The following is a 15,357-nucleotide window of genomic DNA, read 5'->3' on the forward strand; positions in this document are numbered from 1 at the left end:
GAGGGAGGGGCGCTGGGTGGCTGTGCGGGGCGAATGCGAGAGGGCGGAACGCGTTGGTGCGCGGTGCTCGGTTTCCTTCAGGGTCGCTTAGGCGGTGGGAGCGAGCGCGCCCCGTAACGGTCTCTGGCGGCCGTTCCCCCCGCGAGGTGCTGCTAACGGCCGGGCCATGGGGCCCGCGCTCCTCTCGCGTTCGCTCCTGCTGCGTTGCCGGCGGGCGGCCGCCGCCGCTCTCGGCGCTGCCGCGGCCCGCTGCCGCCCGTTATCTGCCAGGTCGCTCGGCGCGGTGGCTGCCGCCCGCCTGTGGGCTCCGCTGCGGCCGCCTGGCAGGGGAGAGCCCCCGCGGGCGGGCGGCGGCGGCGGGCCGCGGAAGGTCGTGACGGGTGCCGGCGGGGGAGGGGAGGAGGAGGAAGAAGAGGTGGAAGACGAAGCGGAGCTGGAGGAGCTGCTCGGCCCCTCTCCGCTCGCCCTGGGCCCCGGCGCGCAGCGGGTGGCCGTGGTGCACCCGGCTGTCATGTGGGGCCCGAAGAAGCCTCAGCTCACCACGGGTGCGTGGGGGCGCCGCGGCGGGGGGCGCGTGGGGCTCCGCCTGCCCCGGGAGGCGCCGGCTCCTCGCCACGGCTCGAGGTGGGCAGGGCCACCTCGCTCGCTGCCCTTCCCTTAGCCTTAGGGAGCCTCCGCTAGGCAGGATGCCTCTCTGTCTCTCCTTGCCGATACCGCTCGCTGTTTTATTTTTCTACAACTCTAGACCTGTAACGTCCGCAGGAATAAAGGCGTTAATGCCGCTAATGTACTTCGGGGTCTGCTAGCAAAATGTAAACTCAGAATAGGTGGGGGTCTAGATCAGTGTGTTCTTCTTCGAGTACTTTTTAAAAGAGAACAGTGGCTCTTTGCAGGTCTATACTTTGACTTGTAAACTTTGCTAACCTTGGGTCTTAGACTGCAAAACAACTTGGTGCACGTAGTGTTTAGCTTGCATCAGGGAATAGCCAGGTTTCTCATTTGTTAGCCTAATGCTAGTAGCCTTCAGTTGTGGCCAGGTAGAGAGGGGCCCTTCAACCTTAAGATTTGCCTGGAAGTTGGTTTAAGAACAGCAATACTCTTCTGTCTGTAGAAAACACTGCAGTGAAGGTGAGGCTCTTAGGCTGTTACTTAGGCCCATTCACATATAATGCATTTATCAGGGCCTTATTTAGCATTGCTACTCTTAGATTTCTCTCTCAAATCCTTGTAGCTAGCTAATACATATGCGTTTATCGTACCTGCACATTTAAAATTTATGAGGAGCTTGTCTTTGATGATTCCTCTCCAAACACTTCTCTAATGCAAAGTTCTATCAGAAAGAATTAAATAATCTGTAGCTTAGCTATAAATATATATATACACACACACATATATATATATGCATATAGCTATCTTATGTATCAGTTTATGTCTGACATGCCTTCTCATACTTATTTGTATTCAAGTTGTTTATGCTATAAACCTAAATTTCATTCTGTTTTATTACTGCTGCTAACAGTAACAAATTGTTACTTTGCAGAATAAAGTCTGTAACCTTTTCAGGATTTAATTCAATACTTAAATAAAACACTGAGCAGGCATTTTCTAATACTTTTGTACTGTGCTCCCATTTTACAACTGGAAAAAAAAATTATGAGGGCACCTTTCTATCCAGAAATACAAAAGAATAGCAGTGACCCCTTTCCATTTATTTAGGCCCTCCAGATGAAGAGCCTGAAGTCTGAACAAATGTTTTGGAATGGTTCTTGAAACCTCTCAAGTACAGCAGAAAATGTGTGCTTTTTAAAAGGAACACTGACAAAATGAGGAGAAAGAATCAAGGTTACTTTAATAATGTATTACCTTTTGGACCAAGGTAATCTGTTTAATACATCAAATGTATTTTGCTATCTAGAGGAACACGATTAAACTGCTATGAAAAGAAGGTCTTATTCCTACTTGGCAAATTCAGCTTGATCCACTGATCTGATTTGCCCTAATAGCCCCTATAGTTGTCTGAAGTCCCCTTATATCAGTGCTATGCAATGTAGATTTTTTTTTTTTTTAAAAAAAAAGAAAGAAAGAAAAAAAGAACCAAAACACTATTCTAATGAACCAGAATACAGTGCTGGAATTTGCTGTGTTTTTACCAAGTCAGAATTTAGTGTAGGTTCTTTATGAATAAGTAGTAGTGAAGTTGGCAGCAAGATATGCAGAATTAGGAATTCTTTAAGTACTGCCACAAAACATTAACGAATTATTCACGTGGTTCAGTGCTCATCTAAAACAACAGAGTATACATTTTTCGACTAATTACTTGTTCAACTTCTTAAGAATGAAGCAAAAAGCTGGGTGCTTTCTGTGTTGAGTACGCAATTCAAAATTTTGCCCAATCAGCCAGCCTAGAAATAATTTGTATTAGCAAAAAAATGCTTTATGTGGTAAAATTGCATCAATCTAGGAATTTAATTACTGTAATTAGAAGTTAGCTATTTCCTGCCCTACGCTACTGATTAAAATAAAAGCACTACTGGAATTTCAATGTAGTTCAGGTTTTTCCCTGTTTGTGCATGTACTACAGTTTTTGGAAATCTGTATAGAGAGTTATGATGGTATGTTATGGTCTTTCTTTTTGTCTAATCCTGAAGCTGAATTACAGATGGCTGAAGCTGTTGCTCTTGTGGATACCCTTCAGAACTGGACAATTTTAGATAAAATAATTATTCCTACAAAAACTCCTGATAAGAAGTTCATTTTTGGCAAAGGAAATTTTCAGGTTTTGACAGGTAAGGACCAAGATTTTTCAGCAGTGCATCATTCTAAATGTTAGAACTTCTGTAAGTGAACTGTACGAAGATCAGTACAAAAGCTGAAGAGAGGTACAAATGTGTTTATCCATTAGGCAGGTTTACAAACAGACTTAAACAGTACTTCTTTAAAGGCTACAAAAAGTATGCAGAATAGAAATAATCCATACTCGCTTAAAATGTGTAGGCAACTTAGTACCTGCATTTAAGTGATGCAGGTAATGCTTGCATGAAAGTGATGCTTGCATGAAACTCGCAGCTGTTTTTGACATTATACTAAATCAATACCAATACACTGTTCTGTGAACAAAGAATATGATACCATTTGATATTTTATTACCGCTGTTTTCAGTGAAAAGTCATTTTATATTCTGTTTGTTTTAGAAAGAGAGTTGACATTTAATACTATTTTGTAATGATTATCCATCTTTTAGAAAAGATTAAAAAATTGCCCCATCTGACAGCTGTCTTCTTGAATGTGGAAAGAATGTCTTCGTTAACCAAGGTAATTAAATATAATATCGAATTATATTCTTTACCTCAATACTGTTTGGAAAAATACTGATGTTATGAAAAGGAAGGTCAGTTATGACTCTGAATTCGCAAATGGTAATATTTAAAACCGACTGGACTGAGTTTTATTGCTTTTAAAGGAAACATAATTCTGATTAAATTTGTTTGGTGTTATATTCAGCTTTTGCGTATAAAATTTTACAGCAGCCTGATAGCCATTTAATATAGGCTCTATGCCCATCTTTTCCACTGGCTTCACATAAAATGTTGGAAAATTTGTTTATGGACTTTTTTTAAACAAAATGAGGTTAACAACACAACCGCTGTTGTGAGAAATGTAAAGATTTTGCATTAGGTATATGCACATACTTTCTGTAGGTATATGGATGCTGTATTTATTTTCTGTAGCTGTATGGATGCTGTACTGTATTTTGAATATCAGTTCTCTATTCAAAGCAAGTCTATATTTGAATTTTTGAAATTATTACACTTACAGTCCTCATCCTTAAAAAGAAAATATATTTAAAATGGACAGGTGACCTGGTGGGGGAGAGCATGCTTCACTTATTTTTCTTTTCTTTTTTTTTTTTTTTTTTTTACATTTTATATGGCGTTAAGACAACTGACGCATGAACTGTAGATGCTTTTTTAAATTCTTAGACAAGCACTGAAAAAATACATTTTTTAGTTTTTACATGTATAGCATCATGCAGGGTGTGGAGTGCAAGCACTGCAAGCAAACATTCTTTGGAGGTAGTTTTGAATGCTTTTACTGGCTTATAAAATGAATAGAGGTAGTAAACTATGTTGAACACTTCAATTTGTTGATGAATTTGTTGATGGAATGGAATTTGAAAATATTTAAATAAAATTTTCTAGTTTTTCTTCTCTGACTTATAGTATGAGTTCTTAAGACTGCAGATCTTAAATACAGCTTACCAGAATCTTAATTCAAGAAAGTTTGTGAATACATTTATGAAAACAGCATTATGTGTTGTAAAGATGGGGAAAGGGAACTACTTGCATTCTTTAAGTGTCTTTTAAGGTATTAGAACTTTTTTTTAAAAGTTTTTTTGTGGGGCTGGTTATGAAATAATTTTCCTACCTTCCTCTTTCCTGTTTTTTTATTTCAGTAATCTTTTCCTTTATTATCCCTATCCTTTCCTGTACAAGCATTTCACAATAGTTTTTTGTAAGGATTTAACCACTGAGATTCTTGATTCTTCTAATGCTATGAGTTTTACTGTAAAAGCTGTTGTGAGACTCTGTTAAAGACAATAGGAGGGTTCCCACTGAAATATGTGGGCCTTGACTCAGAACATAAAGATTTAGCTTTTAAATTCACCTTTCACCTTTCTTTCTTCCTAGCCTACCAGAATTTTGCTTTACATGCTTCTGATCACTGCCAGTCCCTTGAAAAGGAGTCCTGTGATTCTCTGAGTTCAAATCTCCATCAGCTAGCTGTAACGACAAATACAGCGCTGTATACAAATTGATTTGCTGGTATTGTTGGGGGTAGAAAACATTTAGGTTATTTTGTCTTACATGACTAAAGAAAGAACTGGAAGATGCCTGGGGCGTGAAAGTTTTTGACAGATACACAGTTGTGCTTCATATTTTTCGTTGCAACGCCCGGACTAAGGAGGCAAAACTTCAAATAGCATTGGCTGAAATTCCGCTTCTCAGGTACCTCAGCTGTGCAATCGCATACTGATATTTCTATAGTTTGGTATCCATTTCTTTACAGAAACAAGAAAGGTAATACTGTGCCATAAAGAAAAAGGCTACACTTTTGCTGTTTATATTATATGCTCAGTGATTAATTAGAATATAGAAATATTTTCTTTAACCTCATTGCTTTAAGCTCCAGCATTGTTGACAGGCGAAACCCCATGCTGTTCAATAGATGATTTTGCAAAATACCTTTCTACAGAAGCAGTTAGTGATTCTTTCCAATCTGGAAGATGGTTTGCAAGAATATGTAGGAACTGGATTAACGTTTGTAGATAATTATGTATTTCATACACACTTGCCTTGGCAAGTTTTATTTAGATATCTGCTTGTAGTGTTTTGGTATATACTGTTAGATCATCACTGCTGTTTCACGTTTGTTCGGTGTTTTATGATAGCTTGATTAAAGAATATTGCTTCTAACTAAATATTACCCCACTACCAGGTCAAATCTGAAAAACGAGGTATCTCAGTTAGATCAGCAGAGAGGTGGATCAAGATACATCATGGGCTCAGGTAAAGTCTAAATATTCTCATGAATTAGAGGATTTTTCTTTGTAGCCTTTAAACAGGTTTAATTGCATTGTATTTTATTTGAGAAGGGCCAGGAGGAAAGTTTGTGCGCTGTATCTTTACTGAGTGAGAGTATATTGGAAGGTAACTTAAATTGCGACCATAATAAAGTTTTGATCTATACTGACTCAGTGAGTGACTCATGAACAGAGAGGAAATTTATAATAATTTTATAATAGATATTTGCTGCCACAACAGTTAATCCTACGTGCACATGACTATTCTAGAGCGCTTAGCATATCTTTTAAAAATTATTTATCACTGATTCTATCTTAGGCAAGAATACATAGTTTCATTTGCCTATTTATAACTTCATATTCCACACTGCTGACTTACTCAATTTCCAAATAATTACACAACATCACTTAATTTACTGCATCTCTTGTAGATTATTCTGCCAATTATCAGTTTGTATTTTTCAGGTGAGACATTCATGGAGACACAGAATCGTCTCTTGAAAGAAAAAGAACTTAAAGTTAGGAATGCCCTGGAGAAGCTAAGAAGAAAAAGGTCTATACTTAGAAGTCAACGTAAAAGACACGAGTTTCCGATTATCTCAGTAATGGGCTATACTAATTGCGGTAAGCAAAAACTCATGAAATTTGTAACACAAGAAAGCTTGCGTTGTCTAGTTTTTAATTGAAGCTCTTGCCAGAATTCAGTGTTTTCAGTGTTTTTCAGTGTTAATAGGCTTTGTATTTTAATTAGTTTTTAGACTGTGTAATGAATTTACGTCAATGAGGACCTTGTTAGGAAAGCAAATGGTCCTCTAGTAAGATTTTCTGCAGTGTTCAAGCCATGCTTTGGAGAGCTGCCGAGCTTCTATTGTGTCAAAAGGGTTCTACACATAGCGCAGAAAAGGGTCGTGTGGCTTAATACGAATCTGTATTAGTTGGTCAGAATGAGCAGAGAGAAGTAGGTGGGTTTTTAGAGCACTGGGAAGGATTGAAGCATAAGAAGAAAACTGAGGAGAGCTGTCAGTTGCTCTGAGAAGCGCTGTAGCTTTTCACATTGACTAATATATATTGTTCTGAGATGTGTCCGTAACAATGTAAATAAAAAAATAACTTTTTTTGTTTCTTATAGATTACACAAGTAAATTCATACACAAGGCATAAATTGGCTTTGGACTAGACACTTGTTCAGGTTACGTTATTTTAAAACTATTTCATTTTATTATTCAACATCTTTATAAAAAAACTTACCTTACACTAGTATAATTATCAGTTGTATACGCATAGGTTTTGAGTTCCACTTTGTTTTTCTTAGCCATCACACTTCCGTGCTTTTAAAACTGCAGTTTCAAATATATTGTAATTTTGCACATCACTGAATTACTTCAACTATAATACGTACTGAGCCACCTTAGTGTAATAACTGTAAGTTCTGTGAAATATTCAAAAACAATTAAATCTCTCTAGTATTATGTTCATGATGAACCATCTAATAAAAGCATAAAACTAATGAAGTAAATATCATTAGTGCTGCTGATTTTTGTTGGATTTAACTAGTAAAGATTCATATGATTTGAGAACAGACACACTCAGATGTGCATCAGTGAAAGATTCCTAATGTCATGTCAGCATTCTTCAGTCAGTCTTAGAGGTGAGACATGTACATAGGTCATTTTCCAGGTCAGTTCAGCCTTTGATCAACTTTTGCTTTAGCAGCATAGCTTCCAGAAATGACCTTAAATACAATTCCAAGTCACAAAGGCCACGATTGTCTTCTGACTTCACAGCATCATATAGATGAGTCACCATAGGCTAGATCTAAATTAGTGAGCTAGAGATGAAAAGGTCTTGTATCGTACACTTACCTGAGCCTTGTGAATTAAAATTTTACTTGAAACAGGCCATTAACGTTTCTTCAATCTTTTTTTTTTATTATTTTTCTTAAATAGGAAAAACCACCTTGATCAAGGCCTTGACTGGGGAAGCAGGACTTCAACCTAAAGATCAGCTGTTTGCCACTCTTGATATTACGGCCCATGCTGGCTCTCTGCCCTCACGTATGGCAGTTATTTACGTTGACACAATTGGGTTTCTGTCTGATCTTCCCCATAATCTGGTTGAGTCCTTCTCAGCTACATTAGAAGAAGTTGCTTACTCAGTAAGTACTTGACTTTAAAAAAAAAAAAAAAAAAAAAAAAACTGAGAACACACACATTTTCTTTTGGATAATCTTCACCCCCTCAGAAAACAGGAAGTTAACTGGAATATCTGGCTGACTGTAATAGTCATCTAAGATAATAAATATTAGGTAAATATCTTACTATAAGTCACTTTTCTGGCACTTGAAATTATGCAGAATGTATAAATATGAAAAGATTGTAGAGTGTTTTATTCAGAGTATGTGTCCTTTTCCATAGTACCTAAATAAGATTCTGATGATTAAATATGTGAAAACGTAGACAGTGCATTGGAATAAGTTTAGTCTAGCTTTCTTGAGGAAAAAAGAATGAAAGAAAGCCTCTAGAAGAATATATTTTTACATAGGTTTCGTACAGCACTAGAAGTGGATGATTGTAGTGTGATGCAGGCAGCATGTAATAAATGTTAATGTGCTTTTCCTATCATTTACTCATTAAAGTACACCAAACAAAGCGTAAAGCTGCGTATACACACAGACATTTAAACAGCGTAGGCTATATCCTCAAAGGTAATGAAATCAGCGATAGCTGAATGCCTGAATTCTTCGAAGGATTGGACTTTAACCGTACAATGGCAGGACTTTTAAAAGCTGGCTGCTACTATCCTGTTTGTCTTTTATTCTGAAACGTCAAATGAAAGGCAAGAAATTCACTTTTCACTACAATTTTCAGATGTTTGCAGCAATATCTTAAGCAAAGATGCTGAAACAGCTTGAATATAAATATTGAGTTTGGTTGTTTTTTTAAAAACATGGCAAACTTACTATTTACATTTGGCTTAGGTTTGCCAGAGCTCTAATCATATATGTACTTGTCTTGTGTATTGATGCTTGCTAGGATCTGATAGTTCATGTGAGAGATATTACTCATCCAGAAGCTGTCCTCCAGAAAGCAAGTGTTCTGTCAGTTCTGAAGAATCTTAATCTTCCCAGCCACTTATTGGAATCAATGGTAGAAGTTCATAACAAAGTGGATTTGATAGAAAGGTAAGCAGGAGGTGGTAAGTATACCTAACATTTCTCATGTTCTGGAAACTCTTTAATTCTTAGTCTGGAAAATAGTTTGCACGCTTTTACATATACTTAATAGTGTTTCTCAATTTTTTATGTATGCTTATAAAAAAGAACTCATAATTGTTTAGTTTTAAAAGGAAAGACTTGAGTCATAGAAGTTTCTGGTTCTGTAGGAAGGCACCAGTACGAAATACACAGAAAGGTAGTCTGTATTTGGAGTATTAAAACATTCTAGAGTTAGGAGCAAGTCTACTGGCAATTTTTGCTTTTCAGGTATAAACCCACTGAAGAAAGTGCTCTAGCCATTTCTGCTTTACATGGGCATGGCTTAGAAGAGCTGAAAGAAGAAATAGAGAAAAGAATTTTGAAAGCAACGGGGAAGAAGATTCTGACAGTTAAGATCAACTTAGAGGGACCTCAGTTAAGGTAAATAATTATGTCTTGTAAGAAGGACTTTGACAAATAGGAAACTCTTGGTTTTGTATGTGTTAAAATTGTCAAATTATATCATACTTACTTTGATCTGTGATAAGAGTTACAGCGATATTTTTTGAAATTTTCTAACTTACTAAGAAATAATATTGACCCATAGACCCCACAGACCCTACTTTTCACAGTGTCCTGCAGAGTTCGAGTGCTAGTGTGCGAAAACAAACCTCCTGAAAGATTATTTCACTGGCTCTAGAGCCACATTTCTGATAAAAACACAAATCTGCATGAATTATGAAAAAATTATGCTTTGTTTCAGAACAGCAAATAGCAAATGGAAAGTTCATTGAAGCATGTCGTCTTTCAAAGTGTGAAATTATCTATGTTAGAACGTGTATAAATATCCCCTAGTTGACTTAAAACAAAGACCATATTTTATGTGACGTGGAATACCTTGAAGATGCTGACAAGCTTTTATTTTTACAGTTGGCTATATAAAGAAGCAACAGTTCAGGAAGTAGAAGTCACACCTGAAGATGGCACAGCCAGTGTGAAGGTGATAATCAGTAATTCTGCCTTTGGCAGATACAAAAAACTCTTTCCCTGCAGTAAGTTATTTATCCCATGAAACTGCATCCTTTTCTGGAAGAAGAAACTGATCTCATTAAGAGCATTTGAAATTAAGTTAATGACTTGATAGCTCAAATGTTGCAAAGAGTGCATTTCTTATCCACTTGAGGTTTTTGATACACTGACATTGTCCAATTTTTCACAATAAAATAGTATTTATTATGTCCAGGTGTCTCAGTAGCTGATTGGGAGAAGAACATTAACAAAGAAAACAGTGTTGGCCTTATTTAAATAATCATATAGATTCATGCATTTTGATTGAACGCATATTCACTTAAAACAGCTGCCATATCTAACTGCACTGAAGCAGAAAACATAGATTTGTATAGTTTAAGGAAAAAATGAAGTTACCTGTGAACAGCTTTCACCCATACAGTACTCTTGGAAACAGTAATTTATTTGCAGTACCCGTTACTATAGCAGTTCTTAAAGAGAAAACATTTAAGGTGCCGTGAGGCATGGATTGCAGGTGAAAGTAGTATTTCACAAAAGAAAAATACCAAAACCTGATCCATTACCTGAGTTAGGAATTACTGGAAACCAATAAAACAACCAGTACCACAGAAATGAGAAACAAAACTGTATTTCAATCTGTATTGAACAAATAGATCAAGCTTTATTAGGTAAAGTAACAAGACACTTTAGGTACAGAAGATATATAGAAATACATTCTAAGTATGTATAGCATAGCACTGCAGTGCAGGTGGTGACTCTTAAAAAAGTCAAACTGAACGACTGCTGTGCGTAAAGTAAACAGAGATGAGAACAAGGCTAAAAAGCGCTGTAAAACAGCATTTAGAAAGATGGCCTTTAAAGTGGAACGTTTGCTTGGCTCCCACGTAGCCTTTCATTGTGGGAAATTGCATGAGGAGGTAGCATCTTAGCCTTTCATTTCGAGAAGCCTAAGGTAAGTTTGATTATTTAAGTCAAGTAACAGTTGATTTCGTACTTCTGCAAATATCTACTGCAAATGTGAACAGCTTACCAGACACTTGAACTCGGTTTTTGCATATAAAGTGCATCTAAAAAGTGAGGTATACTGATGAAGCTGCACAGTGAGCTTTTTATACAGCACCTGCTTCATTTTATTCTTGATACATGCCGGTTCTGTTACCTTCATGATCGTCTGTTATTGCACAGTTCATTTAAAAAATAAGAAAAATAGAATTAATGTGCAATGGCAAGCGGTATAAAACACTTAGTTTTTGCATAAGCCTAAAACATTTATTGGGATGAAAAATAACTTTAGAGCTACTAAAATAGGTAAATAAAGTTATAAAGTTATAAAACCCAAGTGAGCATGACAAAAGCCAAAAAACTGTATTTTTAGAGCAGGCCATGTGTACATCAGGCACTAGTTCTGTGTGTGTTTCTGTTCTATGTAAAGGGTCCTTAGCAGCTCCTAATAAAACAGTGGGCAAAACTGTCTAGGGCCTACTTCCAGTATGTAGTACTGGCATGAATGTATAAAAAGTGTAACAGTAGTCTTCAAACATACGCATCTTTTATAAAATGAGGAGAATATTGTGACTTCGGTGAAGTAGTTCACAAGTGACACTCAGCACACAACAGTACAGCCGCTGCTGGATCTCCGATGCTAATGATGTATTGATGTATATAAAAAAATCATGTCAAATAGGATTGCTGATGAACTATCTGTGATATATCAAAAATATTTTTAAACTGTTTATGTTTTATATTTAACACAAAACTATGAAAACAGACAAGTCAGTTTCACACAGATATAAAATACTGAGAAATGCAGCTTGTGAGCAGGTGCAGAATATCTTCGACGTTAATTGAAGTTATAAGGAAAATAAAGACTGATCACTGAATAATTCATACATATAGGTTATATTTATCTTTCTTACTCAAATATAAAATAAATCAAAATAGGATTCAGTTCTTGGGACTGTCACTATTAGCGATTGTGCAGAAACTAAGCACTTCCCAGTAAATTATACCTATAATGAAGTTCTCTGGAAACTTCAGCAAGGTCTTCCTCCTCTCTTCAGTTTTCTGTGAAAAGGCTGTTAAACCCTAATGATACTGAGTTTCCTTACTGAGTCTTGAAAACGTCCCTAGTTTAAGTTAATTGGTCCTTTATGTAGTCCAGGATATTTAAAGCAGGAAACACTAAACGTAGACAGTCTTTTTAAAGATTAAGAAGCTGAGAATGAAATGGTATTTCCTCCAGCCCCTTTGCTATGACAGTATAATGGAGGATTAATTTTTGTGTTAAGTTCTATCACATCTTTGACAAAGTCATTATTTCCTATGAAGTCCCCAGCAATGATGTTAATACATTCTTTTTTTGGTCCTGGATACTGTTGCTTTACCCAGATTTTCAGGTATGGAAGATTCTGGAGTGTCATTTTCTTCAATGATCCAAATGGGTGTACAAGAATATATGCTAAATTTTCAGTAAGGTTAATCCCTGCTACAAAGAATCTTCCTGAAACAAAAATCAGAAGGTGACACGTTAGATATTCCTTTGACGAGACTATAAGCTGCTCAGCATTGCATGAACTCCAGATCTAGCTTCTCTGGGAATCATTAAAATACTAACTTTAGGATCTTTCTCTATTGTTCCACTCTATTTAAAATTACTTCAGTAGATTGTCTTCCTTTGTTGCAGCTGTATGCCATGCTAAACAGTTATTAAAACACAGCTCATGTATTGAAGCATTCCAGTTTGAGCTCTGTCTAAATTATTCATTGCAGACTAGTCTTCCTTTGTAAAAGTTTGTTTTCGTAAAAGTTGCGTCCAAATGACTAGCGTGTGTAGGAACACAAGTGCATCTACGTCAGCATTTTTCTTTGGATCACAGGAGCGTGCGTTTGAAGCAGTTCTTCCCTCCCTCACCCCTTGCGTTCACATCACAGAACAGCGTCAAAGGTTAACAACAGAATTTCTTTCAGCTCAGACTACACCAGCATCCTAATAGGGTTTTCAGTCCACCAGCTGAGACTGGACAAGAAGTAGTCCAAAGTGAACCCTCCCCAAAACACACCAGCAGCGGGTCCAGCAGAACTGACTGTTTCACTCAACAGATCCACTCCTATGGAGCTCCACTACTTGCTAATGTAGCTGCAGCCTTCATGTACCATTCTTTTAGCAATTTCTTTTCACAAAAATGATAGCATAATACACTTCCCTCATAATAAGAGCCGTCTCAACTGGTATAAAGCTAGCAACCACTGGAATCGGGAAGCAGTTTCTTTTCAGAGCTTTTCATGCTGACAATGGCATGATAGAGCCAGGTGTTTTGTGTTGGGGGAGGGGGTCTTTTCCCTGTGATCACATAAGTGAAGTGGCTGCCACAAGTTACATAGCCTGTGTACGTATGAATGCTTTTGCACAAGAGAAGACAAAAATACCTGTTGCACTCACCTGTGGGTGAGTAGACTGCTCAACAACACGGCAACATTTGGCACGCATGGCATTTAAAAACTGGCTGTTACATTGCTAATGCTATGAACTCCCAGCTCATTAGTTCTAATTGTTTTGCGTTATTGTCAGCACCCCTAGTTTCCTTGGAGTCATTCACTGTACATACCTGGACGGCCTATCTGCTTCATGCATTCTAAATACTGGATTAGTTCACGAGTGGCAGTTTTGTTTCCCCACCAGTATGGAATCGCAGGCCACAGTTCACAGTGCTCCTTCACTAGGATCTCCTCTTCATACGAGATTATCACTTGATACCCACACTGCCACATGGTCCGCAGTGTCGGCACCACCTGAAAGAAATCGCATCCGTGTTGGAAGTCAGCTGGGACCTGCAAGATAACTCTACAGCAATGTTCCCACAGCTCAAATGCCGAAGTGTGAAATTGTCCTAATGGACGCAGATTCAGTTCAAATAATGCTGTTAAACTCGTAGCCAGAGAGGCTGCTGGCTGGATTACAAGCTGCTTAATGCTAATCAGGGTCTGTAATAGCAATAGGAGCTTGAGAGCTGCAGTGGAATGTGGACAACTCCTTTACTTTAACAAAGTAACTAAGCTAAAGTACATGTTTACATTTGGGCATCTGTTTAATAGGAAACCATCCCCATGCTGGCACTCCTACACGTATCACCTCTGAATAAATGCAGGAGATAAAGACAGGTATTCTTTAAAAGGAGCTAGGAGGAAGACGAATCGTTGCACCCCTCTATAGGAATATAGATGCAGAGAACCAGAAATACTTTTGGCAGCTGTCGCGTAAGTGATTCAGATGTCTCCTTATAATTAGACATTCATGAAAAAATCAAACTGTTTTGACGATATGAGACTAAATATGATTTTTTTTTTTATTGCAACGCACTTTTTCATTAAAGGCAAAATAGTACATGGAGACATGTTAATTCTGATTCGTGTAAGGGAAAGGTGTCTAAAACTGACAGTTGAGTCAGAAACCTAAGAAAAAAAGATGTTCTGATACAAGTCTTTAATTAAAATGTTTCAATATGCAATAATATTGTCCTATCCTCAGAAGCTGCCATCAGACAGAATTCTGGCCCTCTGACTATTACATTTGCAAAAAAACAATACGTTAAATTAACAAACATTGGTTTTTTTAAGAATTTTGGTGGTGAAAAGGAAATTGCTTGTGAAAAGGAAATGATGTTTTTATTACGGTCCAATGAACTTATTAATTAAAATAAAGGCCAATGTTGCAAATTTTTAATGCAAACCTTTGAAGAGAGCCAGGGATTGAATGAACATAGGTATTCCTCTACCTTCATCCAAGAAAGAGCGTGTATGAGTCCAATTAGGTCAGAAAATGCTGCAAGGATTAAGACATAAGGAAGCTACTCATGAGCTACAAAATTCTGTACTTGACCGAGGCCTTTGCTTTACTACAGCTTTCAGCTTGGAACCTTTCTAAAAACCAAAAATGAGGTAAGAGGCCAAAAAACCCAGAAATGTATACGTGACCACAGATGCTTATTGTGCAAACAAAACGGAAATGAAACTGTAGATGTCTGACAATGAATTTTTAAATCCTAATAATCCAAATCAAAGAACTTGAACAGTCAAGGCAATTAAAATTTTAAACACAATGTAATATTGTCCCACTGTGGCCTGCACCAGTACTACTTAACAGAGCTCTCCTTACAAAAATGCTTCATAGGTACTTTGTCATTTATTTTTGCACAGTACTGGAGCTGTGGTCTTGAAATCCAAGAGATTATTTTAAAAATCGTGAACAAGTATGTGGTATTTGATGTAGGACAGGTGGCATTTTTGTGATTCTGAAAAGCCCAAGTGCTGCCTAACATGCAAAAGATCCACTGTGCTGGTCACGGACCCCTGCAAATATGTAGTCTTCAAGCATGAGGGAAATACTTGACTTCTCTTTTCTGCAGTGTCCTTCCTCCTTCCCTTTGAGCACAGCTCAGAAACAGTCTCCTTTGTACAGTCGAGTGATTTCAAACTCATTTGTTATCACTTTAGTTCAACAAACTCTCAGCAACAGCTTGCCCCTCTTACAGTTAATAACTTTTAGAGCCAACCATGT

The 15,357-nt window shown here is 37.6% G+C and overlaps 2 protein-coding genes across 20 annotated transcripts in view; one reads left to right on the forward strand and one right to left on the reverse strand.

Annotated features, from left to right (window-relative positions):
- Window positions 1-18: 18 nt before the first annotated feature.
- On the forward strand, window positions 19-10,014 carry GTPBP6 (GTP binding protein 6 (putative)). Its single transcript, XM_068922780.1, has 10 exons — window positions 19-545; window positions 2,649-2,786; window positions 3,242-3,312; window positions 4,876-5,006; window positions 5,497-5,567; window positions 6,047-6,205; window positions 7,528-7,736; window positions 8,614-8,762; window positions 9,063-9,215; window positions 9,705-10,014. The coding sequence occupies exons 1-10, from the start codon at window positions 167-169 to the stop codon at window positions 9,844-9,846; spliced, it is 1,602 nt and encodes a 533-aa protein (XP_068778881.1). The 5' UTR covers window positions 19-166; the 3' UTR covers window positions 9,847-10,014.
- A 424-nt stretch (window positions 10,015-10,438) lies between these two features.
- The window catches only part of PLCXD1 (phosphatidylinositol specific phospholipase C X domain containing 1), a 32,349-nt gene continuing 27,430 nt past the window's right edge, over window positions 10,439-15,357 (reverse strand). For all 19 annotated transcript variants that reach the window (XM_068922805.1, XM_068922789.1, XM_068922832.1 and 16 more), the window contains 2 exons: window positions 13,409-13,592; window positions 10,439-12,303 (listed from right to left, as the gene is read on the reverse strand). In XM_068922805.1, coding sequence (XP_068778906.1) covers window positions 12,011-12,303; window positions 13,409-13,592 — 477 coding nt within the window. In that variant the 3' untranslated portion in view covers window positions 10,439-12,010. The remainder of the gene's footprint in view (window positions 12,304-13,408; window positions 13,593-15,357) is intronic.

The sequence above is a fragment of the Struthio camelus genome, chromosome 1, assembly GCF_040807025.1.
Source record: "Struthio camelus isolate bStrCam1 chromosome 1, bStrCam1.hap1, whole genome shotgun sequence".
NCBI lineage: Eukaryota > Metazoa > Chordata > Aves > Struthioniformes > Struthionidae > Struthio > Struthio camelus.